This window comes from Hemicordylus capensis, chromosome 4 (assembly GCF_027244095.1).
Source record: "Hemicordylus capensis ecotype Gifberg chromosome 4, rHemCap1.1.pri, whole genome shotgun sequence".
NCBI classification, from domain to species: Eukaryota; Metazoa; Chordata; class Lepidosauria; order Squamata; family Cordylidae; genus Hemicordylus; species Hemicordylus capensis.
The window spans coordinates 182,259,215-182,280,356 of record NC_069660.1 but is presented as its reverse complement, the minus strand read 5'-3'; the positions used below and the strand labels follow the sequence as shown (position 1 = coordinate 182,280,356).

General features: G+C 45.9%; 2 protein-coding genes across 9 annotated transcripts in view; both read left to right on the top strand.

Annotated features, from left to right (window-relative positions):
• LOC128324709 (sodium-dependent neutral amino acid transporter B(0)AT3-like) overlaps positions 1–7,693 on the top strand; it is a 70,502-nt gene extending 62,809 nt beyond the window's left edge. For all 3 annotated transcript variants that reach the window (XM_053249564.1, XM_053249565.1, XM_053249563.1), the window contains 3 exons: positions 2,372–2,531; positions 6,301–6,457; positions 7,362–7,693. In XM_053249564.1, the coding sequence (XP_053105539.1) occupies positions 2,372–2,531; positions 6,301–6,457; positions 7,362–7,547 (503 nt within the window). In that variant the 3' untranslated portion in view covers positions 7,548–7,693. The remainder of the gene's footprint in view (positions 1–2,371; positions 2,532–6,300; positions 6,458–7,361) is intronic.
• Positions 7,694–10,618: 2,925 nt separating this feature from the next.
• Positions 10,619–21,142, top strand: part of LOC128324356 (sodium-dependent neutral amino acid transporter B(0)AT3-like) — a 70,904-nt gene continuing 60,380 nt past the window's right edge. The window contains exon 1 of one of the 6 annotated variants that reach the window (XM_053248837.1): positions 10,619–10,741. The gene's annotated coding sequence lies outside the window, so the exon portion shown is untranslated. Of the gene's footprint in view, positions 10,742–14,937; positions 15,272–21,142 lie in introns of those variants that run through there. The other 5 variants (XM_053248842.1, XR_008306806.1, XM_053248840.1 and 2 more) reach the window with 5 other exon arrangements.

Below are 21,142 nucleotides of genomic sequence, written 5' to 3'. Positions count from 1 at the left end.
AGCTTTCTGACACATGCGTTTAAAAGGTCTTGTCCATCAGCAACCTTCTCTCTTCTACTGTAATGCAAGAAGCTCTTGTGATGCAATCGAGGGGAAGATAATGAAACCAAGAACATTAAAAACAACAACTCAGCGTTGCAGTTCAATGGGGCTTCAGCACTGTAGGCTGACCACTGATTGAATATGGCGATGTGCAACAATAACCAATGCTAGATAATGCTAGATAAACACAGCAAGAAACCAATGGAGGGGTGGATGGTTTGGTGCTTTGGATTAGAAGCTGGAAGTGCAGGCCAATGTGCCACTCTATTTTTTCTTTCTCCTATTTCTAGGCATGGGGGGTGGGGTGGGGACTAGTCAGGCATTTCAGAGCATGATCCATTAGACAGGGCACCAGTCTGAATTAACCCCTCAAAGTCTGAAGCAATATTCCCATTGTTTACCTTGTTTTGTTCTCTCTTCACCAAATGTTCCCGCCGCTGCAAAGAAATGTTTAAGTTGCTCTGTAGTGTTTCATGCAGCACTTCCCCTCATACTACTGTCTTCAGACTAACAGAAATGCCTCACCTTCAGATTAAGATGTAAACTCTTTATTGGCCGTAAGCTTCCACTACTAATTCAGCAATTGAATACTCTTCTTCCTAAATCTTCTGAGCACATCCCTTCACTTCCGATTCCTCCTCTAAACTCCACCTCCCTGCTGCAGCTTCTAATACCACATATTGGGTGGGTTCCAAAATAGCATCGAATCTTGGCTGAGGCCAAGTTCCACATGACATTCTTCAGCCCTGGGAGTGCACACTCCCCACTTCCATCCGCATGTGAGCTTCTACTTCCTTTCTAGGTTTGGCTCTTCTGAGACTGGTCATGATGTGCAACCCCACCAGTCTAAGCATATCCTAATCTACTTGCTTCAAAGAACCCAAGATCTGAACCTCACTCTTTCTTTAAGGATTCATGGTGGCCACAATGACTCTGCTTGTCTTTAAGATGCCACAAGACTCTTTTGTGCATGTGGGTGCTGGCTGTGACCTGTGGTTCTCCCTGCCTTCTGTTCTGGGTGCTTCTCAACTTCTCAATGAAATTGGCAGAAAAACTCTGAAGAGGGTGGCAGGAACTGTACCAGCACACAGTCCGCAAGGTGGTGGGATATAGGGCCGAACTAGTTTTTGGGCAACTGCCCATTTTTAAAAAACATCTGCTTGCCACATTCATCTACAAAATGGGGATGTGGGAAGTCTGTTTTATATACCCCAAGGAACGCACAGTGGAGGGGAGCAATGTTTACCCCGCCTTGCCTTAGCCTGCAACACAAACACTGCTTTTGAGCACTTTCCCCCATCTTGGCTCCTATGGCGGGCATGGAGAGAACTGTAAAGCAGCTAAGTGCTGCAAGGTAGTACAGCCAAGGTGGGTGGACTTTGTTAACTTCCTACCTTCATTTGTTCCTTTTGGTATGAGTACTCCCCTACCCCTGCTCTATATCTATCTTGTAGACACTCCCCTATTCCTGTTTTATAGGCAAATGGAGCAAGTATGAATTTGATAAACTCTGGTTCTTACCTTCAAAGCTGTGTGGGGCTTGGCACCTGTTTACCTACAGAACCCTCTCCCACCCAGTTATATCCCATCCTGTTAGATAATCTCAGATGGCCCTTTTGTCAGTCCCTGATTTTCGAGAGGTTCGGAGTTCTAGGACCCGCAAAAGGGCCTTTTCGGTTGCTGCTCCACTTCTTTGGAACTCTCTTCCCCTTCAGATTCATTTAGCCTTTTCCTCTACTGTTCTTTTTCGTCAGGCTTTTGCCCTGTAGTTTACTTTATTTGTTTTCTGTTAGCTATTGTAGTTTTTAATTTGGAATATAATTCTTAATGTTGCCTTATTTTCATGTTTTTGTACACCGCCTGGAGTCTGTGGAGTGGGAGGTGTATTAAATGTTTCTAACATATTGGTCTGTGACCGTAATAAAGTTCGGTTCTGCTCTGTTCTGTTCTTAAATGTTTCTAATAAATAATGAATAAAATAAACACAGGGTTGCCCCAAATGCCTACTTCGGCTCTGAGAGATTTGATACTAGGCAAAACAGAAGAGAAGTGTTGGGAGAACAGATATACACATATTTAAACACTAATTGCCAGTTTCTTATTTAGTTCTTCTTCATTGTTTAATTTAATTAATTAATTAATTAAATGTATATACCGCTGCCTGACTCCAAAGGCTCTAGGCGGTTTACAAAAATAAACACAATGAAAACAGAATAAAACCAACTATTAAACAATTAAAATTAATCACATTCAAAGATTACCACAATTAAAAAATTTAAACAGCAATATTTTTATTTATTAACGATATAATAATATCTGCCTTCTCTAGGTGTGATATGTCTGTGCTGCTTTTTGTTGGCTCTGATCTTTGCCTTGAGATCAGGAAACTACTGGCTCGAGGTGTTTGATACCTATGCAGCAGCCTTGCCTATGTTACTCACTACGTTTTTTGAAGTGATTGGTGTTGTATATGTTTATGGAATTAAAAGGTAATGTACATCTTTTATATGTATGATTGGATAAGCTCCAATGTTGGGTCTTGCATCTTTTTATTATTTTTGTTGGTTGTTACTATTTATTAACTGTAATAGTGTTTTAATCTGTATTATGTGTAAATAATGACTGACATGACCTTCAGCTCTCCAGTGATGGAAGGAGGGCTGTGGACAACTATGGGTGCACAAGAAGCCTTCAGCATCCCTGTGGTGAAAATTTCTTTGCGCAGTGGACCTGGTGTGAAGTGGGAGGGGAAAGAATTTTCACATTTCTCCCCTGCTTCCAAAAGCCCTTTCTATTAGTATAAATCTGTTCTAGGAACAGATTCAAAGAAAAGGGGCTTTTGAAAGGAAAGGAGAGATGTGAAAACTGATCCCCTTCCACACTCGGGCGCTTTCAGATTAGACCCTGCAACAGGGTCACGGCGTATCTCTGAAGTGTGCTTCTGCACTTCCTGTCTTGGGACACTGCAGTCCCTACACTGACAGCAGGGTGCCATTCATATTTCCAATGCCTTGTTTCGAACTGGATTGCTGTGATATGGTGCTATAACGTTGTCTATCTACTGTAAAAAAATTGCTGTTTTTTCGGGTTGTTAGTTTTCGCAAGAGTTCTCCCATGCTGGACGCTTTGCTATTTACGTTTTGAATGCGATTTGCCTCAACCACAGCATTTTGCCTCTGTTGAGTGGCTAATCTGGAAAGTGCCTAGGTCTGCTTATTCAGAGAAGCCTTAAACGCAGGGACACTGAAGACATCTTGTGCACCCACAGCCTACTTCTGTCACCAGAGGGCTGTGGATCATGTTGGCCAATACTCATAATGTTATGTATTTAATGTGTAAATGATAGCACTTAAACGCTCACCACACAGATTATTTCAGCAATCCTTACAACAACTATATAAGGTAGGTCAATATTATTACCCACATAGCATAGCAGATGTAGGCAAGTGGGTAGGTAGGTGGGCTGAGGTTGAGAGAGAACGATTTGCCCAAGACCACTTAGAATCCATTGCAGAGATGAGATCTGAGCTAGGGACTTAGGTGTTCTTAGCTCAGTTCACAGCCCCTTCACGATACTAGCTGTCAGTAGTTTTCTGAATCAGCCTGTGGTTTTGCACCCTATAAATGCGAAACTTTTACCACTGAAAACAAATGTTGTGGACACCTTGTTAACCAGGCTGCTAACCTGGTATAACAAACATGTTTATTGGTTGAATAAGATTTATCACCATAACTCAAGTTTAGAACATTTAAAGTTTGAAAAGAGAAAAGTAGGTACACTACTAACAGTGATCAGAGTGCAGAAGCGTCTTAGATCTGCTTTTTAGACTGATGGAATGGAAATGTACATTTCAGTTTATAAAGCTTATAAATCCTCAAGAAATCCTTCTCTATATTTTTGGCCGAAGAGTTTTTGCAGGGGTGGTGAAACCCTGCAGCTGATAGGTCTACCCAGCCAACCTCACAGAGGATAGGACCAGGAGGAGCTCCTTCATCCGGTCAGCCTGGCAAATGATCAGCCCACACCGCTCAGTTTAAAGCCAGCTTGAGAAGAGGGAGAAGAAGAGGCAGCCACAGCAGGGTGTTTGTCGGGTGGGCAGGCGGGTGGGAGAGAGAGAGAAGGAGAAGGAGGAGAAGGAGAAGGGGGAGGGGGAGGGGAAGGAGAAGAGCTATGCCTACTTGCCCTGCTCTCCACCCTCCCAGCCACAGCCTCCCTGGCCTCTTCTGGATGGGAAAAGTTGGATTCTTAATCTGCCATTGGATGAACTGCTCAGATTCTAGAGAAAGGCACAGGAAAGGAATAGAAAATATTTGGCAAGCATGGTGGAGCATAGGAAAAACGGGAAGTGGGGCACGGTGTGGATTAGAGCAATGAAAGAGAGGAGGCCAGAAGGAGGAACCCGGTGGGGGGGGGGGAGGTGCAGGTAGCATGAGAGGAAAAAATGAGCAGAGAAGAGAGAAGCTGGGAAGCTGAAGAAAACTGTTGGCTTGTTTCATAGTTTTAGTGGTTGTAAACCACTGTGTGCATGTTTCAGATGGAAAAGAAAGCTAAGCATATAAAGTTCACATACTTACTTGAAATAGCGAGCCAGCTCTGTGGTTTCAAGAACTCTATTCTCATACTGTATTGCACCCAGAGAGTTTGTGATGGTATTGATAATGCTGATGCCTCTGGCAGTTGCTGACTGAGCTGATCTAATGTCACAGGGGAGCACAGGAAGCAGGTGGGGTCTGGGAAAAGAGGCAGCAGGGATCTAAATGGCACTGGGCCAATGCTGCCTAGGAAGTGACTCTGGAGGAGGACATGGTGGAATCGAGATGGACAGGAGGAAAATCTGAGAAGAAAAGGAACACCAAGTGAGAGAATGGGCAGAGAGAGAAGCAGCAAAGATAATGAAAAATGATAATAGTTGAAGGCCACGTTTTGATTTGACATAACCAGTAATAATCTGAATGCAGGTCTAGAGTTTCTGTGCACCTGAGGCCTAGTTGTTCCCTGCTAACTGAGCAAAGAGGCACCTTTTAAAGTTGTGATTCTCTACTGTTTAGCAGGGGGAGAGCAACCGGCCCTGTCAACCCCCAGCACAGAATCCCTCCAGTGGCTGATGCTGGTATCTGCCTTAAGTTTCTTTTTAGATTGTGAGCCCTTCAGGGATAGGGGACCACCTTATTTATGTATTATTTATTTGCCTATGTAAACCACTTTGAGCACTTTGGTTGAAAAGTGGTATATAAGTAGTAGCAGTAGTAGTAGCAATAGTCGTGGTCGTGGTCAATGAAGTGGGAAACCTGTGTCTGAACAGGGCCACTTCAGAATGCAGGTATGGTGTCTCAAGATACTATGCTCCTCCATTTAAATAAATAAGCCCTCCACACAGATACTCAGGGAAAGCGTTCCAGCCTAGCCTTCGCCCTGTAGTTTTTCTTTGTCCATCATTCAGTCATGTGAGCCCTCACCTGCAATCTGAACTCAGTCACAGGTTAACCACCTCAGTGAAACCGGGGCTCAAATCTGGAGGCAAAGTTCATCCAAGATGTTAACCAAGGTCAAGAATAGGTATTATTCATCTCAAGATCAAAAGAGCCAAGTCAAAGAGTGAGATGAAGTAGCAAAATGTCATCAAGAAGGACTAACACTTTTATTTCACACTTTATTTGTCCTGTTTATGGAAACAACTTTCCAAGCAACAAATATTTCCATTATTGGCCTAAGTGCAATAGGACTGGCCTGATAATGGGAGGAACAGAAGTTTCAAATCAAATCACTTTACTGAGGTCAGTCACCAGCTTGATACAGAATATAGAGTATCATATTTAAAACAAGAGTATGTTAAATGAGCTAGTACACATAAGATAAAACTACTGAAATCTTGTCCATTGTAGTTATTTATCAGGAATATCCATAACTAATCGCTTTTGTGACTTATAATATGCATCAGCTCAGAAAGTTAATTTAGATCAGAAGGGTAATTTACACATTCACATGCATCACATCACTTAAAAGCCCATCACTTGGTGGGTTGTATTTGAAAGTGCAACTGATATCTCACTTCTATCTGTCATGCTTGAGTAATTAATGCAAGTCACTACCTGATGTTGTAGTCATCAAGAGATGAATATGTCTGTATGAACTAGCTCAAAGAAAGCTACAAGAACACAGTTTAATTTCCTTCATATTTTATAAAACGCAATGCATGTGTAAAAGCTCTGTTGCCCATAGATCTGCCAATAACTGTAACCAATTTTCCATTAACCAAGGTTCAGTGCTGATGTGGAAATGATGACAGGAAACCAACCAAATATCTACTGGCAGATGACATGGAGATTTATCAGCCCGCTGTTAATGCTCACGATCTTTGTGGCCTTCATAATGGTACAGGGTCCACCAAGCTATAATGCATGGAACCCTAACTACGTATGTTAACTCTATACAAATTACTGATTTGTAGCCTTTGGTTTATTTTTTTAATCACAGAAATAAGTTATATAGCTCTCATCACTGTCTTGGAATTATGAACACCTAAATAATAAAAGATGAAGCACTTAAAAATGGATCCTAAGCCTTTAGAACATAAGAACAGCCCTGCTGGATCAGGCCCAAGGCCCATCTAGTCCAGCATCCTGTTTGACACAGTGGCCCACCGATGCCTCTGGGGAGCTCACAGGCAAGAGGTGAGGACATGTCCTCTCTCCTGCTGTTACTCCCTTGCAACTGGTATTCAGAGGCATCCTCTCAAATGAGAAAAAATATTCACTAGGTTTGAGAAGCCATCAAAACTGGGTAGTCTGCACCTCAGGCCTATGAAATTTGTGGTCCACCAAGCTGAATGCTGCTCACCAGCCATGTCTTGTGGCCTGCCAGGGCCTTGACAGAACCCCTGTTAATGCAATCCAGGGCATACAGCAAGAACAGGTAGCTTACAGAGCCCTACCTGGCTGGTAGTCTGCGTTAATCTTTTTGGGTCACTAGTTGTGGAAGACTGCTGTGTGTGTGTGTGTGTGTGTGTGTGTGTGTGTGTGTGTGTGTGTGTCCAACAGGACATCATATGCATATGTGAACCTGAGCCAGAACATACATGCACACTTTGACATCTTCCAGGAGCTCTTCAAACCCTCTTGTCAGGCTCCAGCAGATTGTGCCAGGCTATATAAGAACCTAGAGAATAAGAGCTATTTTCACTTACATAAGAGCCAGTAGTTTCTTTGTAGCAAACTAAATACTTCAACATACTTTGCACCCACTTTGTAGCACTAAGATTAGGATGTGTGTGTGTGTTTGTGTGTGTGTGTTTTAAATGATCTTCTTGTTTCTGCTACAGGAAGATTTTCCCCAAAAAGAGAAGAAAGATTATCCCACCTGGGTGTATGCTATCTGTGTCACACTGGCATCCACAGCGTGCTTGTTCATCCCCACTGTAGCCCTTTTCCAACTGGTGAGAAGCATACTGAAGAAGAAGCAAGCAGAAGCGCAACTTACTAGTATGAAGTCCTCTTCACAAACCTAACTTCCTTTTGTGTACAGAATCCAATCATTTCATTATTTTAAGTTACATCCTCATGCCCGCCATTTTCACATGCCTTCCTCAAAATAGACATTGGAATGTAACTGATGATAGTTAAGATGTAACAATAAATAAGCATTTATATGGCACACCAGAATGTTCAAAGATGCATCATCTGTTTATGGCAAACATCATGATGTTTATAGCAATAAACATCAGGGCAATTCTCACAATCACCCTGGACAGGTGGGGAGGGTGTGAGGGTGAAGGCTGATTTTAACTCCCCCCCCCCCGAACACCAAGCAGGTCAGCTTCGGTGCACCTCCTACACACATACACGGACAGCCCTGCTCCGTGGAGTTCCATGAAGCATGGAGCAGGGCAGAGGGATCCGGGGCCAGGACCTCTTGTTCCGGCCTCCAGGCATCCCTCAATGCAATGCACGGCATGTGCGTTGCAGTGGGGATTTCCCCCTCCGATGGGCACTCCATGCCTCCATCTCTGTGATTCCTCTGTGTGCCCGTCTCTGCACACAGCCTGAGAAATCACACGATTCCCAGTAGCCGGGTTAAGGGTGGAAAACCTCAGCTAAAAGGGGGTTAGGTGGGAGGGGAGCGGAGGGTCCGAGAGGATCCCGCCGCTTCTCACGAGCAGCCCAACCCTGCTTGGGGCAGCCCAGGCAGGGTTAGGCTGGTCGTGAGAAAAGCCTTATCATCTTGCCATAATCATTACCACAGCCCTCTAAAGTAGGTCAGTATTATTAGTCTTAGATGTGTGGCTGAGATTGAAAGAAAGTGGCTTGCCAAACACATGGCAGAGGTAGATCTGAAAGGGGGAATTCTTGATTCATAGCTCCGAGTAGGTATTCCTTAGGCAGACCCTGCAGAGTGTCAAACCAGATCACTGCCTATCTAGAGAGTGACTTCTGATCTCATGGCTCTCTGCTTCACCCTTATACAACAATCCCTGTGGTTTTCAAAGAGACAGTCTTTACCTTTTCTCTGAAGCTGATGTACAGAAGCTGACATACTGCACAAAAGTATGTCAGTCTAGTAACATTGCATTTGTTTAAGTTGTGCAAAAGTTGTGCATGCAAGGCTGAGCCCACTGGAAATAATGGGCTTATCCTGATTTCTGCATTTGTGCAACATAGACAAATTTATGCAAATTGTACCAATGCAACATTACTAGGCTGGCATACTCTTGCGCAATATGTCAACTAATTATTTGACACACATTGATCAAAGTAAACTTAGATGGCATGCTATGACACCATAAACCCCACTCCTATATACTGTGATATCTTACTTCATCTTTACACACCAATTTCTGTGGCTTTCAACAAGACTATCCACCCACCTTGTTTGTTTGTTTATAACTAGCTCTTCCTCCAAGGAGCCCAGAGTGGTGGACATGATTATGTTTATCCTTACAAGAACCCTGAGAGATAGGTTAGCTTGAGAGATAAGTGACTGGCCAAAAGTCAGCCAGTAGGGTATTCATACACACAGCCTAACCCAGGCAAGGGCAGCCTAGCCTGGGCTTGGCTGTGTGTGATTGAAATGCTGAGATCAAGCCCAATCCCGGCACTGCCTCCGCGCCAAGTCTGAGTTTTTAACCCAGTGTTTAAGCCAAGGTTAAGCAAACGTATGGTTCACTTAACCTTGGCTGGCAACCATCTGGGCAACTGCCACTGGATTAATCAGCTCCCCCACCCTGACCCACCACCATTTCCAGCAGCGAGCCAGGGGGAAGTAGCAGCCATGCTTGCACCCTGAAGTACCCTGGGATATGGGAGAGGGGAAGTACTCCTGCTCCCAGCATCTCCCTCCACCGTACCGCCACTTGTGTGGGCACGCGGTGCGGTAGAGAGGAGGATGGCAGTTGCTTGTCAGTTGAGGACAGCAGGCAAGCTTCTGAATAAACGTGTGCCCTGTAATCATGAAACACCAATTAAAAACTAACATTGATTTAAGTAGGTGTCCACTCATGGTATAGCATGAGCTGATTACTGCTTGAATTCTGAGTTTCTTGAGATAGCCTCGTCAACAGGAAAATTCATCACTGTCATGGGCCAATGTTCTAGGTTAATCAATTGCATGGGTTACAAAGGGGAACTGCAGAGGTCCCATAATATATTATTCTGGCTGAGTTCAAATGTAATGCTAAACCACCATTTGTTTAGCTTAACTGTGGTTAATCTGATCACCTGAGCCAGCACTAGTCCACAAACAATAATTTGGGAGGGTCTCACAAACCACAGTTTGAAGCTGGATTATGAACCACAGTTTGTGTTAACTGTGGTTTCCTATTACATCTCAGACCATACTCATGGGCCACATTCAGACATAATACAGAACTGGGACCCCCAGTTCTGCCCCCTGCCTCCAATGTGCTTACCTGTCTGAATTCAGACATAAGCACTGGTCTCCTTCTGCAGTCTGCGAGACTGCAGAGAGGAGGGAGAGCTGGCTGGCTGCTGGGCTTCCTCCTTTGATTGATGGACAGCTGCAGCAGCCAATCAGGATGGGGAGAAGGAGGAGCTTCATTCCCTCAACTCCGGTTCCAGGGAAGGCTGCCTCCAGTTCTGCATTCAGACATAATGGAGGCAGCCACAAACCAGAGGCCCGAGCAGCGAACCTCACTTCAAACTGAGGATTCAAATTAGAGTTTGGTGACTGAAACTTCAGTTTGAGTCAGGGTCCAAACTGCAGTTTTACACATTCAGTCATGCAGTTACACAAACCCTGGCCACCTGCAATTATGGTTTCATGCTATGTCTGAATGTGACCATGGTTTATGCCATTGCAATCCTGGTTTGTTCTGTTGTGCTGTTCGTATAGCATGCCCGGCTACAGAGATGTCAGTCTAGAGCATAGGCGGAACGGGGTGGTGGTGGCAGGAACTGGCGTGGCGCCCCCACCTCAGTGGCACCTAGGGCACGTGCCCGCCTGCCCAGCCCCAGGGCCCCTCAGCCACTTGCCTCCAGCTCTGGCCTAGGATTGGCGAGGCCTAGGATCGGAGCAGCCTGCAAACTGCAGAGCAGCTCTTCTCTCCCCGCCTCTCAGCTGATCGGTGGGTGGGCGGGGCTTACAGAGAGGCCTCCGTGTAGGCCTCCCTGAAGCCTGAACTCGGCAGGCCCCAACAAGCCAGGAAGGAGGCTGGCAGAGCTCCCTGCAGCAGCACAGCTTTTTCAGGTAGGCTGTGAATTCCTTTTTGTGGTTACCCCCATATATAGGGATCTGCTTGCCCTAGGGCTTTGATATGGGTGTTGGGGCGAGACTGAGAAGTCTCTGAATATTTAATTTAAAACAGACTGAAAAATGTGCTGGCTTTAAAAACAAAAACTATCTAAGGCCTATAAGTGGCTTGTTTCATGTCAGAAAATTACAAAAACTTCTGGAACAAATATTTATTTATTTATTCATTCATTCTTTCATTCATTTATAAATGCACTTATGTTGAAGTTGTTTTGCAACCCAGAAGGTGTGAGTGAGAACTGTGAAGCATGTGTTGTGCTTTTATTTTATTTTATTTTTCTTGTGTGTGAACTGCTCTCCAATAACTTGCAGAGACTTCAGGGTAAATCTGGCCAACATGTGAATGCAGCACCTCCATTCCAGAGGAGATGTGTGTTAAAGCGCTTTAAAAGCCCCATGTGAAAAACCTCCTGGAATCAAACTTTACTGAATTTGTTCAGAATTCTGAGAAAACAAACATAGGCTCACCCTGCATGGTTGAAAGTCTCCTTTGCTAATCTGCAGCAAGGGGGCCATTTTAATAATTAGTGTTGCTAGTGTGTTCTAGGCATTAAAAGTACCACAAATATATAGTACTCAATGTATATCACTATATATTGTGAAGTGTCCGTGTGTGTATTCAGTGAAATGTATTTCCAGGCAGCATACTTATTTTGAAATATCAGACTTAAATCCTTGGGGGCCTGGGGTGTGTGGAGGCCCTGGACTTTGAGGGGCTGGGGGCCCATTTTAAAATCTCATCTCTGGGCCCATTCCAACCTTGCTATGCCCCTGGCGGTCACTACACATGGGTTTCTGCACAACACCTGCACAGAAGAAACTCCCATGTAGAAAATGTGACTCTTGTAAATTGACCCTGAATTTTCCATCCATGACTGGGATATCTGAGAGTTACAGTCAATAATAAAAGAACAGCACACTGCTTGTGACAGGAAGGGGCAAATTACAATGATTTCTTAGTCTGGCAGGGGCTGGTTTTGGCCCTGGCAGAACTTGGCTGTCTGCTCCTGTTGCAAATGCCTCTGTCTAGTGTGGCAAACTAATGTATCCTCCCTCCTGGTGTCAAAGTAAGCTCTAGTGTGGTGAATGCACATATACCCCATCATGAGCCAACAATCATCACAAGACAAAGGCTGGCAGGAATCATTCACTGGTTTATAGACTCCCGCCGCCACCTTCTTCTTCCCCTATTTTGCTAGTGGCTATTTGGGCAGGTGATCCTCTAGGACAAAGCCATGTTTAAAAAAAAAAAAAAAAAGAATGAGATGAGACAGAGAAAATGACACTTGGAATCCTTGCATAACTCCTGACTGTTGTTGTAAGTCTTTTGCAGAGATGGCTCATGTTTTCAGGTTTTGACCAACAACCATGCCTAGATGGTACAGTGTTCCTTTTAACAGGGATTTCCAGAAATTGTTTACTACAAGTCCCATCATTCCTATTTGGACAGGGGCTCAATTTCACTGCTTGCCCTAGGCAATATTTTCCCTAGTTTCGCCTCTGGCTGGGGATTATGGGAGTTGCAGTTCAAAAACATCTGGGGGTGTGTGCTAAAGTTGTGCAGGCCTAATCTAAAGAGACCTTTCCCAAAGAAACTGAGAATCTGTGCTTCCCTATTTGGATGCTGACAATCCCATGATAAAGATTGTGTGTGGCGGGGGGGCAACTGTGATCTTGGGGATTTATGTCTGCTTTTCAACTTTTACTCCACACAGCTTAGCCATGTTGACACACTTGTTGAGCAGGAGGTTTTTTACACTAGGCTTTTAGCTCGCAACTCCTACGGAATGGACAATGTGCGACACATCGGCCTGATTCACGCCGAAGTCCATGAGAGTTATTGGGGGCGGGGAGCACGTCACACGCGATTCTGGTTTCCCCCAAATCGGGGCTGCCCATTTTAGCTTAGCCCACATTACGTCTAGGGTAAGGGGGTGGGGAGGAGAAATCCTCCAGGCAATTCTGAACATTAAAATGCTCTTTCTAGCATGAATAGAGCAAACAGAAAGCTTTGAGAAGCCAAAGTGGTTGGGGGGCAGTTCTCGGGTGAAATAACATGATGGAATGCTGTTTTACCGCTCCACTCATAACACTCTGTTCAGTACTCTGCTCTTTGAGTTCAGCAGTATGCACTATTTCTTCAAAAGGTTGTAGGCTTCTCTGAAGCAATCAAATTGTGCATAAGACTGTATCCCCCCCCCCCCAATACTCTGCAGTGCTGTCACATGTTTTTCTGGGGGAACTGCATTCACTTCAATATATTGCTCCAGCCTTTCTGTGTAAGTCAGTCAGTCTTCCACAGCACTAACAAAAGCCTCCATTTGTCCAATATCACCGGCCATTTCACAGATCTTCCGGGTACTTACTGTTCTGTTCTACACAAGTGCCTGTGTCCCACTTTCGTCACCACTTGTAAGATCTTGTGTAGTATTTACACAGAATAACTCCAGGCATACACAGAGTTCACAACAAAGCATTTTCATGGAGCAACAAACACACTAAGTAAAGATGCAAGAGCTTAGCAGATTCAATGCACTCCAGTAAAGAGTGAGACCTAACTGCAGATTCACTAAGCAATCCAAACATAGCTACCCTTTTAACAGATTCTGTGGTCTAGGTCACTTCCTTGAATGATCTGCCTTGCATGGGCTTGCTGATTGCCTTGAAGCTGGGTTCACCTACTTCAGTTATGTACTGATTCTTGCCTTTTGCTTATATGACACAATTGGAAACTGGATTGCTAGGCTGATTTATGCTGGCTTCATATAATGTACAGTACATGGTGAGTTACTAAGTAGTGCACAGCTGGCCATTTCATACCCTGGCCACGTTCATTTTGAACTGTTGATAATATATTATAAAACAATTAAGTTTTTCAAGTGTAGAATAAATGCCCCCCTTTAAATAATAATAATAATAATTATTATTATTATTATTATTATTATGTACACAGTCAGACAGGTGTTATTGACTGGTTTGTTTTATCCAGACATCGAGTCCTTCCCAAGGACCTGGGATGGCTGAATTTTATTATCTATATTGTTGCTGTTATTATTATAGATATCGTCGCAGGATATAGGCTGTTCCCAGTAAAGTAGTAATAATAATAATAATAATAATAATAATAAGAAGAAGAAGAAGAAGAAGAAGAAGAAGAAATTTTATTTATCATATTTTATACTGCCTGATATACAGCTCTAGGATCTTGGATTTTAAATTATGTGGCACAAGCTATTCCACACTGAACCTATATAAATGGTGGGACAGAGCCTTCAGCAATGTGAAATAGTATCCACATGCAAAGGGGCAAGCTTGGGCAGTGATCCATGATATTGAAACTGGGATTTTAAGAGCATATCCTTAACTGTTGGAGGCTTTAGCAATCCAGACATATGCGATCATCACTAACATTATAACCTTTGACTCTTGGATCTATGTATATTGCCCTGAGAGAGCAGCACCTTGTCCCTATCTGAACCATGAGATCCTCTTCAGAGGCCCTTCGCCAAGTATCCCTTACAAATGAGGTGGTTAGGAGAGGAGAGCTGGTCTTGTGGTAGCAAGCATGACTTGTCCCCTTAGCTAAGCAAGGTCTACCCTGGCTGCATATGAAAGGGAGACTAGAAGTGTGAGCACTGCAAGACATTCCCCTCAGGGGATGAAGCCGCTCTGGGAAGAGCAGAAGGTTTCAAGTTCCCTCCCTGGCTTCTCCAAGATAGGGCTGAGAGAGATTCCTGCCTGCAACCTTGGAGAAGCCGCTGCCAGTCTGTGAAGACAATACTGAGCTAGATAGACCAATGGTCTGACTCAGTATATAGCAGCTTCCTATGTTGAGGTGAAGTGGGTGGTTAATAGGGAGAGGGTCTTTTCAGTGGTGGCACCATGTTTATGGAATAGCCAGTGAGACTCACATGTACATCATCACTCTTTTCTAGTAGATGCCAGGTGACGATCTGTCTGTTCACCCAGGTCTTTTAAAAAAGGGGTTTAAAAGTTTAGAAATGTTTTGTATGTTTACTGTATTTTATTATTTTGTTTTATGTGTTTTAATTGTATGTTTTGTTTAATTGTTGTGTTGTTTTACGTTGTGAGCTGCCCAGAAAATAATTTGTTATTGGGCAGCCAAAAAATAAAGTTATTATTTGTTTAAAAGTTATAAAACTACAATATTAGTTGTTTTGCAGCACTGTAATTGTAACAGTATTATTTTAAAACACTTGCAGTGAACTTTTGACTGAGGCTCGTCTGGGTGGTGAGGATTATTTGGAGCACAGAATGCTGAAGTAACAGGCAAAGAAAATACTTGGAGGATGGAATGTTGGGGGAAATTACCGTTGGGATTTGAAGGCAGTTGTTTTGTGATTTGAGTCTTGGGAACTGGGATGAGGGTAGAGGGTGGGTTAGTTCCTTCGATCAGGTAGTGCTAGGAACCTGTCAGAAATTCTATTCATAAAATCATAATCAAATGTAAGTATATATGACCCATTTGGGGACACTTTGAAGTTGTGCACATGACCTGTCTGGGGAGGGCGGATGTCTGAGCACACACATGACCGGGGACCCAGCAGGGGTGTAGCTATAATTGAGCAGATGGGTTCAAAAAACCCAGGCCCCCAACTCCTGAGGGGCAACCCGCTCCACCCCTCCCTATTTTCTTCATTATCTCCCTCACTCTGAGGAGCCACTGGGGAGAGGAGCGAACACCCCCCCTCCCAGCTACTTCTCTGAGACCTTTTGCCTAGGTAAAAGCCGGGGGGGGGGGGACACACCTCAGGTTACCTGGTGGGGCAGCACCAGGATCGGCCCCAATCCCAGTGCTTCACACGAGCAGCCCTACCCTGGTAGGGCTAGTTATGTGAACAGCCTTGTTGTGTGTTTTCCTTGTTTTGTTCCTTGTTATTTCTTGTTTATCCATAAAAACTTCCTTGTTTACCAGTAAAATGGGTAAACCATAACATTTGACATGTTCTCCTAAGATGCACATATCTTCAAAGTTTGAACACCTATCTTGAAATCTGAAGCAAGCACAGCTGACTACTTCGAAAAGTGTTTCATTCATTCTGAAAAAGAAAATACCGCAATGTTTGTTCAGGAGAAAAACCTTTAAAATGGGGGTCCCCCCCGTGTTATTTCTCTTTCAATTTTCTTGGGTCGCCACATCTTGGGTTCTGCCTCATCAGTGCTAAACATTAGCCCGATTCAGACATTATGCTGTATGAGTGTACTGATGTCTGTACACTCATACATGTATTTGTGTGAATGACTGTACCTTGTGTTCATTTTAAGAGGACCTGGATACAGGCCCTTCAAATGCATGATACAGATAGAAAATGTATTTACGTTGTTTTGTTCAATGTAACACATGCTAGATAAAAGCTGAATTGATTTGAGCTCGAATTGGGCCATTTTGGGTTATTCAAAGTTCAATTGAACCCCCTTAGAATAAAGGGTGTTTGAATTCAAATCAAATTGACCCTGATTTGCTCAAAGTTATTTGAGTACATTTTGTCTCTGTGTTATTCCCTTGCTGATTGTTTTTCTGGCACTGGCTTAGGATTGGCTTGAGATCTCCTTGCTTCTTGGCTGGCTTGTTAACATACAGATCAAGTGTCGCCATGGGCTACTGTGCCCCCATTGGCTGGGGGTGGGGATGCAGGAGGGAGTGGGGAGCCAAAGGACAGCTTTCCAAAATGTATTTAGGGGACTGCTTGGAGGCAGAGACACAGAGAGCCATTTTGTGCCAGTAGGGGAGAAGGACTAGAAAGAGGCTGCAGCAGCTCAGCACTGGTGGTGGCCTGTGGCTTATCTGTTTTTTCTTTCCTTCAAAACCCAACCACTTGTTTCATTTCTATATTTTATTGAGTATACCAGCAGCCCCTGTGGGTGGTAGTTGTTGTTGTTTAAACTGAGGGCTGCTTCTTTGGATCGAGTTAAACCAATAATATTGCTAGCAGCTAAGATTACCAAACATAGACTGACATATTTTGGTCGTGTCATGTTAGCTGACTCACTCAAAAAGACAATTATGCTGGGAAAGATCAGCGGGAGAATGAGATGGGGACGGCCTTGTACTCGGTGGCTGGATATTATAAAAAATGACACTGGAATGACCGTGGAGGACTTAAAGCAAGCTGTCTGAGACAGGACGGCATGGAGTGCATTGATCCATAGAGTGACCGAGAGTCTGACACGACTGAACCGTTAGAGAGAGAGATTCCCCTTTGCTGCTGCTGTGTGCCATTGCATTTCATTTTTTGTTTTTGTAGGCTGGTGTGTTGACTTCTGTCTGGTGCCCAGCCTGCCAGTCTCTCTCTCTCTCTGTGTTTCCCTTTTAGTGGGTTTTGTTTTGATTTTTTGGGTGGTTGAGTCCTGGTGTCTATTCAGTCCAAGAGTGCCTCTGAAAGCAACACCTGGCAGATTCTAGCTGAAAATGCTGAAAGCCTCCAGTTGAAGATGCTGGAAGGTGAACAGTAGCCCCCGCCCCATGCCATGCCTTGGTCAGGTTATAGAACTTAGAGTTGTTTAAATATGGCCTTTTTTTTTTTAGGGAGGGGGGGAGGGATTAGGTAATAGTAGGACAGGAGAGGTGGGCTTGGGTTAGAGAGGTCCATTAATCCCCTGTCGTTTGCCTTCCATTACACTTGCCCCATTGTTGTGCACTCCTCTCCAAAACACTTCTACCAAATAAAGCCTGCTTCTTTATCTGAGCACAGCACACAGCATAAATAGACCACTCCGACCCCACACCACTTTTTAAATATATGCCTTAAAGGAGCTTCTTCTCCTGCCCCATCAGAGTTAGGCCTTCAGTTCTTTTAAAAACCAAGATGTCTGGTGGGGTGCAGAGCCATGAGCAGAATGCCAGGCAGAGGGAGGTTTGATGGTGAGAGGAGCCTGCTCCCCCAGTTGTCCCCATTGCTGTGCTGCCACACAGGCTCACCTATCCGGAGCCTTGTCCCACAGGGTAGCCGCTTGTGCTGCCTGAGGTGGTATTGGTGGGGGGATCCTGTGGCAGTGGAGGAGGAGGTGCTGACAGTTGCTAGCCCAGCTCTCTCCATCCTCCTCCCCAATCCTGCGGCCTCCCTGTCTGAGACTCAGGAGGAGCAGGAAGTACTTCTGCTTTCTGAACCTTCTCAGCCACGGACTGAAGGCAGTAGTGGTGTTGGCCCCCAAAGCGAATCAGCAGCCCCAGTACCACCACCACCACCACCACCACCACAAAAATGGTCCGGGCCCAATAACAGCCTGATGTAGTACCACTTTGAGCTCCGCCCTGGTGACCCACAACATGCTGCCTGCATCCACTGCAGGGCACAGGTCAGCAGGGGTAAGGACTCTAAGTGTCTTACGATGATGGGGATGCTGCAGCACCTGTGATGGCATCACCCAAGGGTCCCTGGTCCTGCTGGCAACAATAGGCCTGGTGTGTCCTCAAGTAGCGACAAGGCACTTGCTCCTGTTCCCAAGCAGGGGACATTGCCTGAGCATGGGTGAAGTTGGTGGGCAATCGGTGTGGTCACCCAGAGCCTCATCTCATCACCTGAGCCATTGCTGGGATGACCACTTTGGATGACCAGCCATTCCAGGTAGTGGAGAATGCTGGCTTCGCTAGCTGTTCCGATTGCTTGCCCCAACTATAACATCTCCTCAAGCAATTTTACAGCAGGTGAATGGTGCCCTCCCAGTACCAGGTGCACAGGGAAGCTGTGTTGGGGCTGCTGCATGCAGTAGCACCTAACACCAGTGTCCACTTCACTACAGATCTGTGGACCAGCTGTAGTGGAGGCATGCTGCTTTCCTGTCCCTCACAGTGCACTGGTGAAAGCAGAAGAGCAAGGGGACATCTGCTGGTGATGGTGTGGCCAGCCCTTTCCATGCAGCAAAACACAGGTGGGCTGTGTTGCATGTGCAAGTATTGGATATTGATCACACAGCAGAAGATGTGTGATCAATATCTCTTTCCTTTAAGGAGAGTCTTGTGGTAGCAAGCATGACTTGTTCCCTTAGCTAAGCAGGGTCTGCCCTGGTTTCATATGAATGGGAGACTAGAAGTGTGAGCTCTGTAAGATATTCCCCTCAGGGTATGGAGCTGTTCTGGGAAGAGCAGAAGGTTTCATAGGAACATAGGAACACAGGAAACTGCCATATACTGAGTCAGACCATTGGTCTATCTAGCTCAGTATTGTCTTCACAGACTAGCAGCTGCTTCTCCAAGGTTGCAGGCAGGAATCTCTCTCAGCCCTATCTTGGAGAAGCCAGGGAGGGAACTTTAAACCTTCTGCTCTTCCCAGAGTGGCTTCATCCCCTGAGGGGAATATCTTTCAGTGCTCACAGATCAAGTCTCCCATTCAGATGCAACCAGGGCAGACCCTGCTTAGCTATAGGGACAAGTCATGCTTGCTACCAGCTCCTCAAAGTTCCCTCCCTGGTTTCTCCAAGATAGGGCTAAGAGAGAACCAGTTCTGTGCACCTCCCTAGTGCACACTCTGAACCTGGTTGTGCGGGATGCACTTGGCCCTTCTGCTGTGGCCAGGCAAGACATCCCTGCTGAATGCTCTGGGCCGCATCCTGCTGCTGCCATGGCTACTCTTGTGGACAGGTGCCATGAGATAGCAGCTTTCTTCCACTGGAGCTAAAAGGGTAGGGATCTGCCCAAGGAGAGGCAGCTTGAGCTGGCCCTACCTGAACACCTGATCCCTCAGGATGTTCTGACCCAGTGGAACTCCACCTTTCTCTTGCTCCGGCATCTTCAGGAGCCGACCATCCACTCCCTCACCAGGGGGCATGGCTTGGAAGTGTGCATGTGCAAACTATCCATTCTGGAATAGGTGCTCATTTCCAAGGTTGTCTTGGCACTCAAACTGTTCTTTGTTGCCACAGACAGCTCGTGTGCTGAGACAGTAATGCTGAGCCAGGCTTTGCCTGACACTCTTCTGATCAAAAAGACAATGGTCCATGCTGACCATTGAGGACAGAGGCGGAGCTATAATTGGGCGAACGGGTTCAAAGAACCCGGGCCGTGCCCAATCAGGAGCCGCCATTTGCGGCCCTGACACGCCTCCCGACGTCAGACGCGGGGGCAGTAGTTTAGCTCCCGAGCGGGGGCCGCTCGGCCCCTTCGGGAGCTAAACAAAGGCTGGCACTGTGTTCGCCGCGCCAGCCAGGAGCGGCTCTTCCCTGCAAAGGCAGGGAAGAGTTGCTCCTGGCTGGCGCTGCGAACACAGCACCAGCCTAACTAGCTCATGAAGGGGCTGCACGGCCCCTTCAGGAGATAAGACTGGTGCTGCGTTAGCGCAACTTCCCCTGCAGGGAAGAGCCGCTCCTGGGCTGCGCTGAGAACGCAGCACCAGCCTTTGTCTAACTGCCTAAGGGGCCGCGCGGCCCCTTCACCAGTTAAGCTGCTTCTCCCGAACGGAGCCTTAAGGCTCCATTCGGGAGCCAGACCACGCCCCCGCGTCTGATGTCAGATGCAGGGGCGTGGCTATTCCCTGCATCTGATGGCCATTCCCTGCATCTGCATCAGGCTAGCTACACCCCTGATTGAGGAAACAATCGCTTTGGCAGGTCAGCTGTAGACTGGCGTGGTAGCTCAGGACACCCTTGGTTAAATTGGCAGCACATGTTTTGTCCAAGGATGAAGGGGAAAGCCGGAACTCCGGGTTGAAGAAGTTAGGAAAGCTGAGGAGGGGATGCTGGGGTGCAACCAGGAGGAGGTTGCTGGAGCATCTACTGCTAGTACACATTCCATCCCTAACAGCAGCTTCATTGCTGCTTCCTGGTCCGGCAGCATGGTGTCCCTGGCTGAGCCGAGTCTGCCAGCGGTTTCACCTCTATGTTCCACCCAATGGTTCACTGTGGGGGTCCTTGGCACCTTGCCAGGGGTAGGGGCATTGCCCTCTGAGCCCTGCAGCAGTGCTGAACAGTGTATTCTGCAGTACCTGCAGGAGCCAGTGACAGGTCGGGAGATGGAGCTGATCGAATTATGGGTAATGTATCGCTAAGACTGGCCAGACTTGGTGGCAGTTGCCGGATGGTTCCTCTTGTGCCTGCCAAACAGCATCCAGAGTGAGGGGGTGCTCTCCATGGCCAGGGATGTGGCGACGCCCCATCGCACATGCTTGGATGCTGACTTGGTGGAGCAGAATGTACAGTGGCAGCTCTCTCTCTCTCTCTCTCTCCCTCTCATGTTTCCTTGGTGATTGCTGTGAGCTCCATATCTGGATTAATTTGTGCTTCACTCACTGCTCTGGTGGCATGGCGGCAAGTCCTCTAAAGCAACCGCTGCTTAACCCAGGTTTTGGGTGTGAATGTGCCCAAAACCAAGGCTAACTAATCGTG